This window comes from Amaranthus tricolor, chromosome 1 (assembly GCF_026212465.1).
Source record: "Amaranthus tricolor cultivar Red isolate AtriRed21 chromosome 1, ASM2621246v1, whole genome shotgun sequence".
In the NCBI taxonomy this organism is placed as follows: Eukaryota; Viridiplantae; Streptophyta; class Magnoliopsida; order Caryophyllales; family Amaranthaceae; genus Amaranthus; species Amaranthus tricolor.
In genome coordinates, this window is record NC_080047.1 from 13,196,809 (window position 1) to 13,215,861 (window position 19,053).

Below are 19,053 nucleotides of genomic sequence, written 5' to 3' on the forward strand. Positions count from 1 at the left end.
AGTTTTTCATTCCTTTTTTGTTGCATAGTATAACTATCCATGTATAGTACTATGTAGTACATGAATTGGTTTTGGAAGGCTATAAAAGCATAGTGTTGGGATGAGTTATCCCACATCGATAAATTAAAATTGGTGTGCACACTTTATAAGCTATTAGAGACCTTCTTCCCATTGCCATATGGTTTTGGTATGGTATTTATCTCCTTGGCTTATGAAGTGACTGTGTCCCCCATTAATATGCTGGCATTCACAATAAGTCCAGCCTAATTTAACATGGTATCAGAGCCAATGGTTCGATCAACAAATTAAAAATGGTAGGTTCGAAAAGAATGGCGTTCCTACCCTAATTGATTACTCCCACATGTGAACTTGACGGGGGTTCGCATGTGAGGGGGGTGTTGGGATGAGTTATCCCACATCGATAAATTAAAATTGGTGTGCACACTTTATAAGCTATTAGAGACCTTTTTCCCATTGCCATATGGTTTTGGGATGGTATTTATCTCCTTGGCTTATGAAGTGACTGTGTCCCCCGTTAATATACTGACATTCACAATAAGTCCAGCCTAATTTAACACATAGGCTGCATGATGTAATGATACATGAAAAATGATGAATAAAAGATGAATCAGCTTGCTGGATATTGCATACCTTTTCTTCTGACCTTCTTCTTCTTACTCTTCTCTGATTTGAGCCCTTAAAATCAACAACCTTTGGTCTAATAGGATGTCTATCTTCAACTAATAATCTTTAACAAAGAAATAATATTTTCCAAGTAAATTTTGACAAAAAATTTATCTAGTTTGTTTTTGACAAAAATCCTATTTTTATAGGTAGTTTTTTTGACGAGTTTTCCTATATATAAATATTATAGTTTATGTTTCTAAGTCAATGTTTTTTCGCGTTTTCACGGTCAAAATATATACCCTCTTATCCTCGTTTTATATATTTTTGATTGGACTGATATTAGTAGTGTAACAACCTGTTTCATTAATTTTAGTATGATTTATTGAACTAAGTCAATTTGTAGTGATCAATCCTTTATTTTATCTAAAAGTTAAGAATCTAATTAAAAATTAATATTTTTTATAAAAAAAATCAATATATGTTTTAAAGTCTAAAGCCTTTTAAAGATTTTAAGTTTTTTTTCCTTAAAAATGTTTTTTCCTTAATTAATCTTTTTGAGTTTTTTTTTAACCTTAAGTCTTTTTGAGGTTTTTTGAAGTGGTCAAATCGGTGATGTAACTTAGATGAAAAAAATGTGCACAAATAAAAAATTGATAGAAGTACGGGTAAAATTGTACGATTTATCCTAACCATTTAGCAAAATTGATTTTTGACATGAAGCCTAAGAAATTGAGTATAAAGATTAAGAAAATAAAAGACAATCATACAACTTAATAATTTTGTTGAAAATTCCAAATGGAATGCTCTAAAAGGTTTATCAAATGTCATTATTTCAGAATTTAATATAAACTAGGTGACAGTAAAAGTTAGATGTATTTTTGGAACTTTTTTTATTGTTTGATAAGAATATTTTACATGAGAAATTTATTTATTTCATTTTGACAAGCTATTCGTAGTATACAAATATTCTAAAAATATTTACTTAATTATTCTGCAAATATATACGAAAATAGTTGCTTATCATAATTTTCCGTTCAATTCATATTGTATTTAACGTATTCAAAAAAGATCATATTATAACATTTATATATGTTTAAAAATATGCATATATTTCACAAATATATAGGAGTATTACTAATATCAATTAAAATGTCAAATGATCATTATCCGTTAATTTAAAATAAAATAGACAAATTTTTTTGCTCAAAATATCCCAAAAGATGAATTGGTGAATTATATTTTATTAACATTCAATTCTCTAATCACAAACAATTACAATATTCGTTTTTCACCTCTTAATTCTCATTTGATGTTTCCGTATAAAGTGATTACTGATTACATAGGTTAAGAAAAGTATAATATATTAGATGAGGGTAATAATTAGGTAGATATCAGAGCATTTAAAATTTTGTGTAAAATATATGGAGAAAATACGTGGATAAGCATTTAAAAAAATTAAAATAAGTTAAGCAAAAATATTTTTGAATAAAGTTAGTGGAAAATATACTATGTTCCTCATTATTTTTACAATCAAACAGGTGTTATGTTGTTATAATGACTTTATATCAATTATTATTTAAGAAGCATTTACATTTGATAATAATAATATATACTTGCATTATCATTAATCTATACAAGTATAAATAGTAAAACTGATAAAAATTCCTAATCAATCACCGTGATTTGTAAATCACCACAAAATATAAAAATAATAATAATAAAATAAACAAAACAAAAAAGATAAATTAAAGTAACAAAACTCTTAGCCTATCACATTTTATTACAAAATAGTGATTTGTTAACTTTAAAAATAACCGTTATTTACTAAGACATAGCATCAAATCCAAAAACTAAAATGCTGCTTCCTCCATACGCTTACTACTAATAGTTATAGATACTACTCCCTCCGTTCTTTTTTGATCTTCCACTTTGGGTTTTTCACACATATTAAGGAAGATAGAATCTTTGGATTGTAGTGGGTATTATTTTAATTAAATTGTAGTGTGAAGTAATGATTGTATTGGAAGTATGGGTTGTAGTGGGTATTATTTTAATTAAATAGTAGTGTGAAGTAATGATTGTATTGGAAGTATGAGAGAGAAAATAATTATAAATAAAAAAAAGAGTACATTAAAAGAAAATGGGGGTTTTAAGGGGTAAAAGTGGAATAAAAACTTTCTAAAAATAGAAAATATTCTAAAGTGGAAGAACTTTTGAAACTACCCGTTATAGTAATGTGGAAGATCAAAAAAGAACGTTGGGAGTATTCATTTTTAAAGTTTATTTTATATATTATAAATTGCAGTTAATATGTAAGAAAAAAATAGTCAATATTATTTAAATCGTATAATGTATAATTTTATAATATTAATTTTAATAATTTTTAATTAAACATAATTAAATTATTAAAATTACGCATTAAATCAGTGAAAAATTGTAATGGAATTGTTTTATTATCGTTTTCAAGCAACTCTCAAATCTGTTCCCTCGGTTACAAGCTCTCATCCCTTCGATAATCGGCTTTGCCCCTTCAATAACGACGCTGATCAAGATTATCAGCTCTTGCAAACCTTACTGCCTATGTTTTTGAGTCAACATCGTCTGTTTTGACTGGTGCAATTTAGGTATTATTCTCTTTCAGTTTCGTCTTTTGCTAAGAATTTGAATTTACTGTTAGCTTTAGGGTTTTTGATTTCCAATCTTGAGCTTTTTTGAGTTCATCCATCCTTTTTTCAAATTTAAACTTCCACTTGGTGTGTAGTAGATTCAACCAGTTAATTCTTTGTTGTGCTTGCAAATTCTGTATTTAACTTTATAATTCTGTTTTAGTTACGAAAACAGTTATGGTAATCTTGAAATTTATGAGGATTTTATCACTTTTGACTGTTATAGTGCCAAGACAACGAATTGTGTCGCTAAAAATCTGGTATAACTCTGGATTCTTGGAATTCCATTCACTATTGTGGTAAAAATGCCAAAAAACTTTCGGAAAAGAAAAGTTGAGGATGATACCGACATTCTTTCTGATGATGAGGAGGAGAGGAGGTACTGCTTCATTATTCTGTTTTCATTAAAATGTATTGCAATTTGCTATGTTAATGCTTTACGTGACTGGATTTTTTTTGAAGGCTAATTGTCAAAATTAGAACATTAAGATTCTAAGAATTAGAACAATGTTGATTGCTGATGATTACTTCCTTGGCGTTCATAGTCTATCCATGTCATAACATCTTTGAATCTCTCGATGCATTTATTGATATTCATCACCAAATTTGTCTATATCCTCTCGCTTTTTTATAAAGTAAATGGGAGTATAGTCATATGAGTTCTTGTTAGATTTATATCATCGCATGTTGTCGGTAACATAACTTTATTATTTTCACTTGTAAGTGTGTTGGGTTGCGTTTAAAGTGAATTTGATAGTTATTTTGGAATAGATGTTCAATTGTTCACTTAAAATTAACATTCTTTTCACTTCGTATGTACTTACTCATGTAGTTACTAATGTGATGTTAGAGACTGTGGGTTGGAGCCTGGAGGTAGTATTTTGCTTTAATGCGTAGTTTTGTTGTTCATTTGGTGAGTTGACCAACTTATGAGTATTAATTTGAGCAGGTTAGCTTTAGAGGAGGTAAAATTGCTACAAAAGCAGAGAGAAAGAAGATCTGGAATCCCTGCTAATACTATACCCCAATCGCTCTCTGTAGAACCAAAGTTGGGCGATAAAGTCGAGGTAGATGGTGATAAAGAAGAGTTGGTTTTACAAGATACATTTGCACAAGAAACTGCTGTCATGGTTGAAGACCCCAATTTGTAATTTGTCTTATCTTTTCTTTCACTTTGATTAGAAATGCTATTCAGAAAAAGCTTGATTCTAAAAATCAGAATTTCTCTGTGTCACCGAAGTAAAACTTTTCAGTGACATGTTTGATAGTCTTATTCTTGCAATTAAGAGGATCTCACGTAGAACATTCTTGATGAATTGCAATTTATCCTTTAGGAATCCATATTCAGGGTTCTTAACTTGCTTTCATCAAAAGCATCCCTCCAAAGATTTTTCTATAAAACTCTTTCTTAGCCTTGCCTCTTGTTTGATAGGGTAAAGTATGTTGAACAAGAAATGGCCAAGAAAAGGGGCCAGATTATTAACACAACAGATCATTCAGAGAGTGAATTGAAACTTGCCGAGGAAGAATTGTACAAGATCCCAGATCATTTGAAAGTATGTGAGCTTCTCTGTTAATTTGCCTATCTCTATAAATCCCGTATTCTTGTTTCTAATTGCTTATTGTCCAGTTATGTTCTTGAATAAATCATGCTTTAATTGTTGCATCTAGTAATGTAGGTTGCAGCTTCTTACATTATCTTTGTGGTTTTAATTTTTCATTTATTTATTCTTCATTTTGGAAGACATGGATTGTTTTTGCTTCGGAGAAATGCAATGAACTAGCTCTTTGTTCAAGTTTTGTATTGTTGCACCTGTGACAACATGACATTGAAAATTGAAAACCAACACACCTTGAAGTTGAACAACGTGTCCCCTCACAGAACCACAAGTACAGATAGGTGAGAGGGCATAGAAGCGGAGAGGATTAGAAAAGTTATCTAATTATGAGTAGTAAATTTATATTATGATGACAAATTAGAGATCACGCTTCTTGCTGTCCTCTTCTATGCTTCGATTAGACTGAACGAAACTGACTTATTGGCTAAAGTGGTACTTAGAGATGTAGATCCAATAAGCTGTCTCCATTCAGTGTTCAATTGCACCTTGCAAGTTATAGGTTAGACGCTCGGGATTTATAGTCCTATCTAACAAAATACTTGAAGTTTCATTTGGACAGTTTGTGTTTGTATCCACTTTAAGCATTGGTTTTACTGTCGCTCTTTGTTTAATTTGATTAGAATTGCATTAATTAGAATTGCATTGCTTAATTATGGACAAGTTAGGTAATACTGCCTTTTGGTCTTTTTTAGTGTTTGCAAGTTTTGTGCATAGGTTCAATTGATGTGAATTGGACGTTACCCAATGGAATTCTAGACCCTAGCTTACAAGTGACTCCAAGTAGTATTGGCATACCAAGATACCTTCCCATGAATGTGTGAATTTATTTTTGTTGAATTTACGATAGTTTTGGGTTTAGTTTGTTTTCGGAATATTTGTTCATTTTTGAATCATAAATTATTTATCTCAACATTTGTCTGTATTTTCAAGGACTTGCTATATTCAGACATGAGCCGTAGAAATCACTTAGCATCATGTAAAACGAGTTCTCAATCGTAATTTGGTAAGGTCTGGCTATAAAGTTGCATTGTAACGTGAGCCGGCTTGTTTGATTCAATATATTGAAGTGTAAGCTCAAAATCAGCTAAAAGTAGAAATATAAATATAGCTTTGCTTGGATGGAAACTTAAAGTTCAAAACAAACTTAATTGTTGTTCATTAAGAAAATATTAAAGCAATAAGCATATTAGATTACTAATGTGTTGCTCTGGAGTCCCATATTTAATTTGACTTATGCTAGCTGCGTTAAGAAGCACTTTGAAAGTTTAGTTTTGGGTGTAAAGCATATATGACTCGTTCATAATTTGGTAGACATGTGTTATTTAAGTTAAAGAGCTTATTGATGACTCAGTTGTTTTTGAATTCTAATCAGTTAAATTCAAATTATAGTCTACAACATAAGTACAAACTTGGCTCATTTACAAAAAAAACCCGAGCCAAACTTTTTGTCAATTAGGATCCTAGTTATTTGCAAAGGGCTTAGTTTCAGAACATATACAAGAAGAAACAGGGAAGGTGACAAGACAGAAGAGCTAGCAACTTAAATAAGCTAACAAGTAATTAGCACTCCTGACAGCCTTTTGTAATGTCATTTGTATTAGTGATATAGCTAGTTAGCTAGGGGGCGCCCAGTTGGTTAGTTGGTTGTTTAGTCTTAAGAGATATTCTGTATATATAGGTAGAGGGAGTATGTTGTAAAGGGCATTGAGAAATAAGATGTATTATTTGGAGCAATTGCAGTATTCAAATTCTGCAAAAACCTTACCTGACTTTCATTAATGCTGTGCAGCATCAGTGACGGACATCCTCTGTCTATCACATTGTACTCTGAATTATCTAGCATCTACTGTGCAAGTTGCTTTATATGTTCACAAACTCATGCATTGTTGAGAGTCTTTCATAGCCTGCTGTGTGATGTTGACACATGTTGTAGTTTAGAGTTTAGACATTGCTGCAACCGCAAATGTTGTCACGATGACCTTAACAGTCGTGATGTTGCATTCTCGTTTTGTGAACATGGCAATGTGAATTGTTTACTTGGGAAAAAATCATTTTATCATAGTAATTCAAGTATTTTATAGCTTGTATATTAATAAAGCTTCTAACATACGTTTTAGAACCCAATACACAATTTTAAAAAAGATAATAATGGCTAATCATCATTATCATCATCATCGTCATCATACCCGGTGCATATTGCTTATAGAAACTATAATTAGTGTTTGAAGAAGGATGAAAGAGGACAAATTATACCCATAGAAAGGATGCGGTTAAAGACTCCCTTCATCTTGAGAAACACATGCAAAGGAAAGCAAATCAAGACGAGACAAGGCAAGGCAAAAAAACATGACAAGACAATGCAAGATAAAAAACTACGGCTAATAACATGGCCAAAGAAATATAAAAGAAATCATAAAGATTAGAACAATAAACAAGGTATAGTGACTATCCTAGGTCTAGGACACAAGTACGAATTTATACTAGGTTATTCCCCTTATTTTATTCATGATTATGACCCTCTAATTCCCCTTCTTATAATAAAACTACCACTTAATACTAACTTATTCCCCAAGTTACCACGAATATTGTAATTACCTAAATTACCCTTACGTAAACCAAGTATCCAAAAAGCCAGTTCATTGTAGCTTAGAACTATAAGACCAATAACTGCATACTCCGTGGATAATTTGTGTCTCTCAAACGTCACCTGTTCCATTTTTTTAGGAACAAGGGTACTGGAGAGGTTGTTAAAAATGAAAATAGAATCCCAACTTTCCAATCAACTAGCTAAGAGGAATGAGGAAGAGGCAGAGATCCCAATAAAGAAAGAAAGACAGCTTGTGCTGTCTTTGACTAGTATTTACCTACAAAGTGATTTTTTCGGAGGCATGGTCACTTGATGGCTCTAATTACAAATCCTTTATGTTGTCATATCCTCCTTGATTTTATATCCCACAATCAAATCAAATCAAATACCATCACCAATGTTTCTCTATAATATGGGTTTGAGAGGATGTTTCTTGGTGCTTTACAACTTGAACTGATTAAGGATTCAGCTATGATACACTTGTGTTGTCTTTGTAAGTTCACAAATCATTTTACATGTAGAAAATCATAGCAACACCTGTTTTCTATGTCTCAATGTTGTGGTTGCAGGCTTGCAACTGATGTCATTGAGATCTGCAAGTGCCTGTTCTCTTAAATCTCAATTGCTTTAGTGGTTTCCAGATATTATGTGAGTGCAAATTTTGAAATCAGCTTTAATTATAGTTGTACCTTTATTCTTAGAGCCTGACAGTTTGTTGATCTTTCCTGCTAAACTCTAAATATCCAACTTAATGAAGTCTTAGAGCTTTGATTATGTGTTCATTGCTTCTTTCTTAAGGATGGAAATTACTTTTTTCCATGTTTGATGATCACTAACATGTCAATGAAATTAACATCCTTTTTCTTATGGATTGTGCTTGTTTAGGTGAAAAAGAGAAACTCAGAAGAAAGCTCTACTCAGTGGACTACTGGTATTGCAGAAATTCAGCTTCCTATTGAGTATGTTAACAATATTCCTTAAATTTCTTATTTGATACACCTGGGATACCAAATGATCTTTATTTTATTATTTTTGTGGATGCAGATATAAGCTAAAAAACATCGAGGAAACTGAAGCGGCCAAGAAGCTTCTACATGAAAAGAGATACATGGGACAAGCCAAGAAAGAGTCGACGAGTTCCTGGAATCACAATGCTGATTATTTTCAACGTGGAAAAGATTATGCTGAAAAACTCAGGAGAGGTCTGTCTATGCAGTTTTGCATATTTCGATGCATTCTTGTCGTTGAATGGCAACTGAGATTATTCTAGGATGTATGTTGCTTTGTGTATTAGATATCTTGTATACCTTTGCTAGATCTGGCCATTAATTCTTGAACAATGTGCAGTTAAATTACTGTTGAACAACCTTTGTTTTTGGGGTGATGAGTGTGTTGTTCAACAGGTTTGATTTTGGCTGTATTTGGGTGACAGTTTGCATGTTAATTGGTTTGGGTTTAGCACCAAGCCCGGTCAGGTCAGGTCAGGTAAGGTAAGGCCAAAAAATAGGCCATAACTTTTAGGTTTTAATTTCACAATGTTTAGGTTGGGTCGATATTTTCTGTGGGATGTTCGAATATTGAGAATCCATCTATCGTGATGACTTGAATTCAATATAAAAGTATGTGTAATGTGGTGCCCTTTAGGAAAAGCAGAAGAGATTGAATTTGATCATAATTCTTTTGTGTTTTTGCAGATCATCCAGAACTATACAAGGATAGAGGTACAGAAGATAATGGAGTGGGTTCAAGACCTAATGACAGTGGCGTTGACCCAGCCAGGAGAAGGCTAGCTGCTACAGATGAGATCATGCTCGAGCGCTTCCGGAAAAAAGAGCGACAGCGTGTAATGAGGAGATGAGATCAGTTAGTGTTGTAAGCCTGTAACATTCAAAAGAATCAATTTCAAAGTTTTCTCTATTAGATCATTTATCTTGGACCTATCAGTAACATGTAGTCAGCTAATAGATTTGCGCTATTTTAGTTAATTTTACTACATGCCCTATTGTGTTCCGCCAAGAGATTAAGAGTATGTTTGCAAATAAAAATAATTCCACATGCTTAATCTACTACAAATAACTGAAGTGTGTATTACATAACTTAAAAAGAATTTATTCATTGATATGTGTATTTATTTGCACTTATTAATAGTAATTTTAATAATTTTTGATGACCTGTATGTCTAGTTTGTGTTTTTTATTGCATACTTGTGTATTTTTGTCTTATGAACTTAATTGTATATTTTATTTTATTATATTTTATTTAAGTTTTATAGGTCATATAGAATGATGAGAAGGTAAAGACTTGGAAAAATGACCTAAGACCCCTAACAAATAAAGACATGTGCTAAAGACTGCTATACAAAAGTTACTGGAAGCAGATTTGTCATAAGAAAAAAGTGAGAACTCGTCACTAAGCCACCGCTATCGGTGCTCTGAAGGGTTCACGTACAATTTTCCACTATTTGGCAGTTGAGGTTTTAATTATATTATTTATTTCATTTAATTCTTTTTAGTAAACAATTAGTTTCTTGGATAGTGTTCCCAAGTAAACTATTAGTATGAAATTTATAGCTTTAAGTTACAGTTGGCCTTTTCGTTTTTCTAAGTTTTCACGTAAAGTTATTTTCTTTATAATTTTCTTAGTTATCTCAACTCCTAGACAAAAAATTGTATAATTCTTTCATTTCAATAAAGTTTAATTGTAATTCTTTGTAAACATTCTTATTCATTCTTGTTCTTTTATTTATGTTTAGTATCATGTCTAAGGTTTTGTTATTTTTATGATAGATTTCATGTCTAGTGAGTATTTTCATGTTCTAGGGTAAGAATATGATGTTGTGTTTAAAGTATGAACTAAAATTATTATAAATGTCTATAAAATTAAGATCCAGTAATTAATTTTAAGTTAAATATATTTTATTAACCTAATCAATATAACAAGAATTTGAGACTAGGAGTAACTTTGTTTTAGAGTAGATTTTAGTTAAATTCTTATTAATAAGTCAATAAAATAAAGTGTGAGAATTGAATTGACAACGTCAATATCTGATAGTTAATCAATATAATAAAAAACTTAAATTGACAAGATCACTTTTTATCACATAATTAATCCAAACATCATCATATACATTTGTTTTGTATTGCGTGATCATTAGACTTAGGCAATTTTATCAAACAATTGCTATCTTGTGATACCCTGAGTTAAAGTTTAAAAAGGATCGATAGACTACCCATATCAACGAGGTGCATCTTCTTTTCAAGAAAACATGTTTGCTAAGAGTTTCACAGTTAAATGTACCTGGTGGGGAGCAATTTTCGGATGAGTAACCTCATGAGAAGTTTTCTTGTGTGCACACGAGTGAGGTCAAAGTGCACTGAAAAAACGTATTAATTTGTGGGGCCAGTTTACAATCTCCATGAGTAATTACCAACGATCCAATGAGGGCCTGGGCATTACATATGTAGTCTCTTCTATTTTTCCAAAAATTAGTTTAAAATAAAATGGAATATTTAATTAAACTCAGCATATCCGCGAGTTTTTTTTTTCGGCCGTTATATGCCTGTTATCCTCAAACAGACGGACTTAACCCACTCATAATTTAATTTTTTACAACTTTGTCCAAGTCTGCCCATTTTCCCAACCGGATATTCAAGCTTGACAAACTACCCACCATATATAACTCTTCTTTTATTCTATGTATTTACTTTTTTTCGTTCCTTTTAATTAGTATTACTTTTCATTTTAATTTGTTTTATCATTTTTTCTTTTTAGCAATAGTCTCACTCTCATCGTTTCAATCTCATCCATACAATCATTTCTATCTCCATCTTGATTACTTATTTATATCATTCATTTATTTTGTCTTATTTTGCAACATAATTCTCATTTCCACAAATTTTCGCCCAAAAGTCACATAACTAGTCTTTTGAGAGGATGTCTCTTGGTGAGACAACTTCAATATAAAAAGTCCATATGCTAGTAAAGTAATAGCCTGATTAAGCTATTTAACTCATGTATGAAATACGTCTTACGGTGAGACTATCTCATATAAAAATTTAGAAAAATTACATGAATTTAAATTAAGTGGATATATGCGTTCAAAATAGACCTGTCAACCTAATATTTATCCGACCTTATAATCGAACCTGATTTAAACATAAATTTATAATCATATAAAAATCAATTCGAATACAAAACTTAATTTTAAACAACAAAACACCTCACTCGAAATCAAGCCCTATCACCCAAATAAAAACCTGGGGAGCAAATAATGTTAGGTCCCGCCGAACCCAAAGAGATTCCGTGTCGCAATCAGTGTGACATCTCATTCTCCCCACCACCTTCCCAATCAGCCCCTCACCATTCAACTATCTCTCTCTCAGTCTTCTCTCCATCGTCGTATAAACCTCAAACAAAAACCCAATCAAATCAAAATTCACTTCTTTATCTCTTAGATCCGCTCTTCTTTAATGGCTTCCTCTAAAGACCGCGAGAACTTTGTCTACATCGCCAAGCTCGCTGAGCAAGCAGAACGCTATGATGGTCTAGCTTTTCTCTTTTAATTTGTTCGCTTGATCCTTTACTGTACTTCTGATTTTAGGGTTTATAGTCTAGGTCCTGTTTTGATTGATTTATTGATTTGAGGTGCTGAATTGTTGCAGAAATGGTTGATGCGATGAAGAAATTAGCGAAATTGGATGTGGAGTTAACAGTTGAAGAGAGAAATTTGCTTTCAGTAGGATATAAGAATGTGGTTGGAGCAAGAAGAGCGTCGTGGAGGATATTGTCATCGATTGAACAAAAAGAGGAGGGTAAAGGGAATGATCAAAATGTTAAGAGAATTAGGGAGTATAGGCAGAAAGTTGAATCTGAGCTTTCTAACATTTGTAGTGATATTATGACTGTTATCAATGAGCATCTCATTCCTTCGGCCACCGTTGGCGAATCCACTGTCTTTTATTATAAAATGTAAGGTCCTTTTTGTGGGGTTCATGATGATCACGGAGGTTGGAGGATGAATGAAGTCTATTTTATGTTTTTATGAATTTCAACTTTTTTTGTTTGTTGCAGGAAAGGGGATTATTATAGGTATCTTGCCGAGTTTAAGTCCGGTGATGAGCGGAAAGAGGCTGCTAATCAGTCCATGAAAGCTTATGAGGTGAAATTCGATTATTGTTGGTTCAATTTTGTTGTGTTGTTGTTCATATGTGAGTTGTAAGAGAGTCAATGCTGTTCAACTAAGGATCAAATGTACAGAGGATATGTGTGTAGAGTTTTGCTTTAAATTTGATAGTCTTGCACCTGGGGAATCTTGTGAGGGTTATTCAGTTGGTTTAGATTTGTTAAATGGTTGATTTATGTTGACAGCCTCTGTTTTCAATCCACAAGGATATTTGATGACTAATCCTAAGGAATTGACAACTTCTTTTGGCATTGGTTTCTTTTATTTCTCTATGTTATTCTTTCTCACTTGGGCTTATGTAGGCAGTAGGCACTATACTTAAAATACTGTATACTGTATTTATGGTTCTACAGAGGGTTTGTTCTATGTTTTCATCCTTTGTTCACATGATTAGAGTCTTAGCATTTTCTATATTTTTTTATCATGTTGCAAATGTGGTTTCGACTGTGATTGCAGCTGTAAAGGAAGTGATTTGGTTGTTGTTATCCATCAAAACCATGAAATATCTCTTGACCAGCCTGAAATGCTTTCTTACATGTTTTCAATGCGGAAAGCGACCTTGTTCATGCATAGTATGATGAATACCATTTACAAGAGGTGTAGTATAATTTTGAGGTTGCAACTTCATGCACTATGCTAAATGTTGTGCTTTTTTTTTTTCTCCTTGCTCTCTATTACCTTTTGATTTTGTGAAAAGAGTATGAACATAGTATGTTTAGGTTCTTGACTTTCTGAGTTATTTCCCATGTATTTAGTAAAGAAGTGTAACATTATTGTATTTAATTCTTTGGCTTATTTTGGAAAGTTATGTCTGGTTTGCCACCTGTTACATGATTTTTTTGTCAATGCATATGAATAATTAAGCATTACTATCCTTTTAAATTTGCAGAAGTAGCTTTTTAATCACTTAAATTTATGCTTGCAATTTCAGAGTGCCACTACCACAGCTGAGGTTGAGCTACCTCCTACACACCCCATACGCTTGGGCTTGGCTCTCAATTTCTCAGTCTTTTATTACGAGATTTTGAATTCCCCTGAAAGGTTGTTTTTATCTTTTTAAATGCTATAATCTTGAGTGCTTGTGTGTATTTGTTCTTATTAAACTTTTAAAATGTCTACAGGGCATGCCACCTTGCCAAGCAAGCTTTTGATGAAGCTATCTCAGAGCTCGACACTTTGAATGAGGACTCATACAAGGATAGCACCTTAATCATGCAGCTTCTTCGAGACAACCTAACTCTGTGGACGTCTGACATTCCAGAGGAAGGAGGTAATTTTAATTGCAAATAACATACAATTGTCTTTCCTTCTCTCACTTTATACTTAGTAGACAACTTGCTGTAGCCATATTGCTTGAGGCCTTGTCATCGTATTCTAGTGTCTGCTCCCCTGAATTGAGAACAATGGTTCATTATCCTTGAAATTCCCCACAAGAGAAAAAAAAAGTGATTGAGCTCCTCTGTCTTGCTGTTTTCTAGATTCAGTTGATCATATTTCTTGTGGGTTACTTCATAAAGTCTTGATTGTTTTTCCATTGCGAGGACTCCTTTTATTCAATGTTTTTTGCATGCATCCAAAGGGATAGGATAATAAGTTGATGGAAAGAGACCAAGTCCGAAAAAGATGTGATTGACTTAATTCTTATAATTGGATGGTAAGAAGAGAGGAGTAATATGTCATTTGTGATTCTTAGTGCTTGAGAGGTCATGGCGAAGGTGGGCCGTGGCCCTCCCACAATTTTTTTTGTAGAATTTTAAAGTTTAATTTTAAAGGGTAATAATTACTCTCCTTTTTTTTTAAAAGTATTTTGGAGCATATTTTGTACATATTCTCCTTAAAAAGTCATAATTGTAATTTAATATTATAATTAGTATGAGCATGACTATAATTTACACATTATATTGTAATGTATTCTCAATATATTCCTATTACCTATAACTAAAAGATTATCAAATTTTAACGAACAACTATTACTGTATTCTCATCCTACAAGTCTTCCATCTTTCTTTTCCCTTTCCAAAACACCCCTAAATAGTTTTGAAACAGAAGGAGTGTGATACTCTCTCTAATCTATGGAAATTGCTTCAAGTATAACTTTTGTATTTTTGAGAAGTGGGTAATAAAAAGATGTACTTTATAGGGAAGTTGGTTAAAAGTGTGGGTGAAATTAAAAGCTAAGTTAAATGTGTGAATAAAAGCGTGTACGTCATTTCCCCTTGTCTTACTATAGTTTCTCAAAAATTAAATATTTTGTTGTAATAATTTTATGCATACAATTATAATTTGGATGTTTGGCCCTCTCTCACCTAAATATCTGGCTTCTAACCTATTTTTTCTTGATCCCATAAGTTAAAAGTGTCCTGCCTCAAATTATTCCCAAGTCTTGAGAAACACCTAATTATGAGGAAGGAAAACTTTGGCTAACATTATGAGTAAATAAAGTTATAGAAAACATCAAGTATTTTTTATATATTTTCAACCTCTTTGTTATCACTGGTAAGGACAAGATTACATACATCCAATCTCTAAATTCTGCTTAGGTGGGAGTCTAGGTGGAAATCACTCGATAGCATTGGGGTAATAGTACGAAACATTGTATTCGAGAATAAGCAATATATTGTAGAATTGCTAAATATTATTCACCTGGAGAACTGACCCGGTCCCGAATCATGTCTCCTGCTGACAAAGACAAAAGCCTAGAACCTATCTACTAAATTTCTAGAAAGTTAAGAATATAATCTACCTCATGATGCAAAGCCGGGGCTGATTAAGGCCTTGATTATGCAAGGATTAATGTTTAGCGGAAGCCTTTATTGATTACACACACAATACTACAAAATGACAATGAAAAGATCACTTAACAGACACAACCAGAGCCAAGAAATCCTTTCTTGGTTTTCTGATGTTGTTGATCAGTGGCTATCTCAACGCCCTTCTAACAATGATAAACGTGCAATGTTTTCCAGACTATGCACACACGGTTTCCTTGCAGTATCAATGATTGTTCCACAATCCTTGAACCCACAAAGATCAAAGGATACTCCGTATACCTTTGATGAAGTCACCGTCAACTTCAAAGAAGGAAATCAGAAACAACTTTCTGAAATACCTCAACTTGTATTGAATCAAATGAAATCATATGCTAAGCTGTTTATTACATGGGGTGAGGCTCTCCTTATATAGAGCACTCAACTACCTCAACGGCTAAATCCTAATCACACGCCTAAATTTAAAGAACACGTGTTAAATACAAGGGCTTACAAGGCGCCTAAACAGAAACAGACATAAAAGTACTTAGACAAATTTTGACTTAGCAAAACTGTCGAGCAGCCCTTCTTCCACTTAGTCTCTAGGACTCTTCGTGGACTGTTAGAGAGGTCCTGGACCCTTGATGGCTTGGTCCATGTGTAAGGATGACGTCCCAAGTTTGCTCAGGGTCTAAATGGGCCGAGCTTGCACTCAAGAGACTCAGCAAGGTCTGCTGGTCGTCAAAAAGTCCTGTGGCCTGGGTCCTGCTGGCTGTTCCCATTTCCAAGTGTATGCTACTGTTCCTTGTTATTGTCTTGGTTTCCTTGTTCCCAACATAGTGTCTTGAGATCCTGTTTAGTCTTTGGAAAACATCCTTGACCTGGTTCCGCCCTTCATGTACAATTGACGTAGATGACAAGTCAGAAACACTGTCTTGTACTTGTAGGTTGTTTGCAAGGTCTTGATCACTTGATACACTTGGCACATTTGTATCACCTCACCTGATACTTATTTTGCACAATGTGCCATAATAGTCGAGAAGTATCGGCTTCAATCGTTCCAGAAGTCTTTAACTGTAGCATGTTTGTACACCTCCATATTTTCTGATGTCGAACTCAATATTATTTAATTCACTAATCCTGCCGTGAACTTGAAATTTGAAGAAGTTAATTTTCGGCCATTTTGAGAAATTACGAATTCATAGTTAATTACTTAGAAAACTAGGTAGCACTTGTGTGGCTCATGATATCTGTTGTCTTACATCCATGGTCTCCAGTAGGCAGTAATCACCATCCTTAATAAAATTTAAGTCCTTCAATGACATGAGAAAAACAAATGGGAGGAATTCTTTACATTTCTTATCTTGTTATCACCAGCTGCAACACTTGTGTGGCTCACGATATCTGTTGTCTAAGATCCATGGTCTGCTCTATTGCACAGAGAACATGTAGCGTCCATGCTTACATTTCTTATCTTGTTATCACCAGCTGCAAGCAAGCATTCTGCAATTCTTTACCTCTAGGCATCTGTAAAACGCCAGCAGTTCTTAAACAGTACTGGCTCCTCTCTTTCTACCTTTACACGATGTCAAATACATTTATGTTTTCATTATATTTGATTCTCCTAATGACAATGGGCCCTTCATGGATTCCGAAATCAAAATCGAAGTCCATAGAGCATGTTTATAACCAGTTAAAAGAAGATGAAACTTTTGCAAGGATGATTACTACTTTGCTAATAATAGACTCATCATTCAAGCATAAAAGCTTTCTGCATGTTCTTGGATATGTTATGCATGAATGTACATTATTGCTACCATCAAGAATCTAACAATTTCTAAATAAATGCCAACTATAGATGTTTGACTTTAGGATAAGTGCACCAATTATTGTCTGCAAATGATTAGACAAGTGCTGGTTACCCAAAATTAAATAGTGGAGTTGTATAACATTCTTCATTCACTCTTAGTGGGATTCACTTTGTCACTGCTGCACATGGATATATTAAATTTAAACTAGACTGATTGGCCTAGATGCTTCAAGTGCTCATCATGTAATTGTTATTGGCATTAAACAATATCATATTCAATCCCATGGTTGTGGTTGTAACTATTGTTTGATATAATAGAAACTTTTGTTGCTAATGGCTATAGATGTTTCTTTCAGCAAAGTCACACCCCTTGGGTACTCTTTTAGTAAAGTACTTATTGTGGCAACAATGAAGTTTGAGTTGATTGAACTTGGGTTCACTGATGTGGTCAAATTCTATCGCATTAACTTCAAGATGTAGGGCCTGTTATGTCTAACTTACTAGAAATGAACTAAAATTATGCATATGAACTTGCATGAACTAAACTGAGCTTAAGTAGTGAGAATGTAGAGAGAGTGACGGCAATTCTGAACCAAATGAATTGAAAGCAATTTGGGGAAAATGAACCCTTCTTTGTATATCGATTTTAACTGCATCTATCAATTCAAATGTTTTGATGCCTTTCCTATCCGTTTTCTACAACAGAAGACATTCAGAAGGCAGATCTTGCTACAAAAGTACATGCTGGTGATGATGCAGAGGTTAGTTAGTTTATGATTCATATAGTGTGCCATTGTCTTTTATTCATCATTTTTGTTTAAATTACTGATAAATATTTGGATACTCATTTTCTGTAGTGAACTGCCTTAGTATTCATCATGATGAAGCTATAAAGTAAATGGTTTTTTATGTTCTTTTGCGTTGCATAACATGGCATGGTGCCTTGTGGGCTATTGAAGGCATTGATGCACACATAAATACAATAGTCCTCCAAGTTGTGGCCCCCGTGCCTCTCCCCTGGCATCCTTGGAAGATAAGGTTTGAGGAATGGGTGGAAGATGGCCATGAACCAGTTTCGATCATTTGTTGTCTTTTTCAAGATTGAGAGTTGTTTTTTTTCCCTTAATTTTCTCGCCCAAATGATATTCTTCATTTGAATACTTTTCGGTATGTATGAAACTGCATATCATCATTATGATGAACTATGATTTGAGTCCATAAATTTTGAAGCCCGAGCCTTTTTGGGTTTTTTTTTTTATTTAATTTTTTTTATTACATTTTAAAAACTTCTAGGTTCAACATGTTTTTTTTATGTGTAGAGTAGTACACCTGTGTACTAGACTTAATAAGAAAAGAAAATTTCATGGAACATAACATCTTTTGAACTAAAACCATTTTTATCCGAATAATAACCAATGAAGTACAGTTTTGTGCCCTTGGCATAATCTGTGCCTGTCCCTTTTTAAGGTGCTCACAAAACATAAACAATCAAAAATTTTTAAATGTCCATAATTAAGCCTAATGCCAAATAACTTTTCATTAGGTCATAATTCTTGTAAAACAACCAAGGTAGAATGGCTTGTAAATACAGTGTTCTTGCAATCATCTTTAATATGTGTGTTATTTTTCTACCATCGATATTTTGTTGAGGTGTGTCTATACAACTAGATTTAAAAGGCCGTTACTCTCTTCCACATTCATGATCAAGTAGTAAATAACATTGAATTTAAATCTTTACTAGAATGATCATTTTTTGACTAATTTTATAATGACATTAAATGCCTATATATGAATTACAATTTGACTAGTCCATCT

At 33.0% G+C, this 19,053-nt stretch overlaps 2 protein-coding genes across 2 annotated transcripts; both read left to right on the forward strand.

The window, feature by feature from the left end:
• The first annotated feature begins 3,074 nt into the window (after window positions 1–3,074).
• Window positions 3,075–9,669, forward strand: LOC130820189 (protein COP1 SUPPRESSOR 2). Its single transcript, XM_057685459.1, has 7 exons — window positions 3,075–3,251; window positions 3,520–3,672; window positions 4,243–4,440; window positions 4,726–4,849; window positions 8,385–8,458; window positions 8,544–8,701; window positions 9,194–9,669. The coding sequence occupies exons 2-7, from the start codon at window positions 3,599–3,601 to the stop codon at window positions 9,355–9,357; spliced, it is 792 nt and encodes a 263-aa protein (XP_057541442.1). The 5' UTR covers window positions 3,075–3,251; window positions 3,520–3,598; the 3' UTR covers window positions 9,358–9,669.
• A 2,125-nt stretch (window positions 9,670–11,794) lies between these two features.
• Window positions 11,795–18,467, forward strand: LOC130820206 (14-3-3-like protein B). The gene is made up of 7 exons (XM_057685487.1): window positions 11,795–12,041; window positions 12,161–12,467; window positions 12,570–12,657; window positions 13,613–13,722; window positions 13,803–13,951; window positions 17,944–17,999; window positions 18,096–18,467. The coding sequence occupies exons 1-7, from the start codon at window positions 11,969–11,971 to the stop codon at window positions 18,096–18,098; spliced, it is 786 nt and encodes a 261-aa protein (XP_057541470.1). The 5' UTR covers window positions 11,795–11,968; the 3' UTR covers window positions 18,099–18,467.
• The last annotated feature ends 586 nt before the right edge of the window (window positions 18,468–19,053 follow it).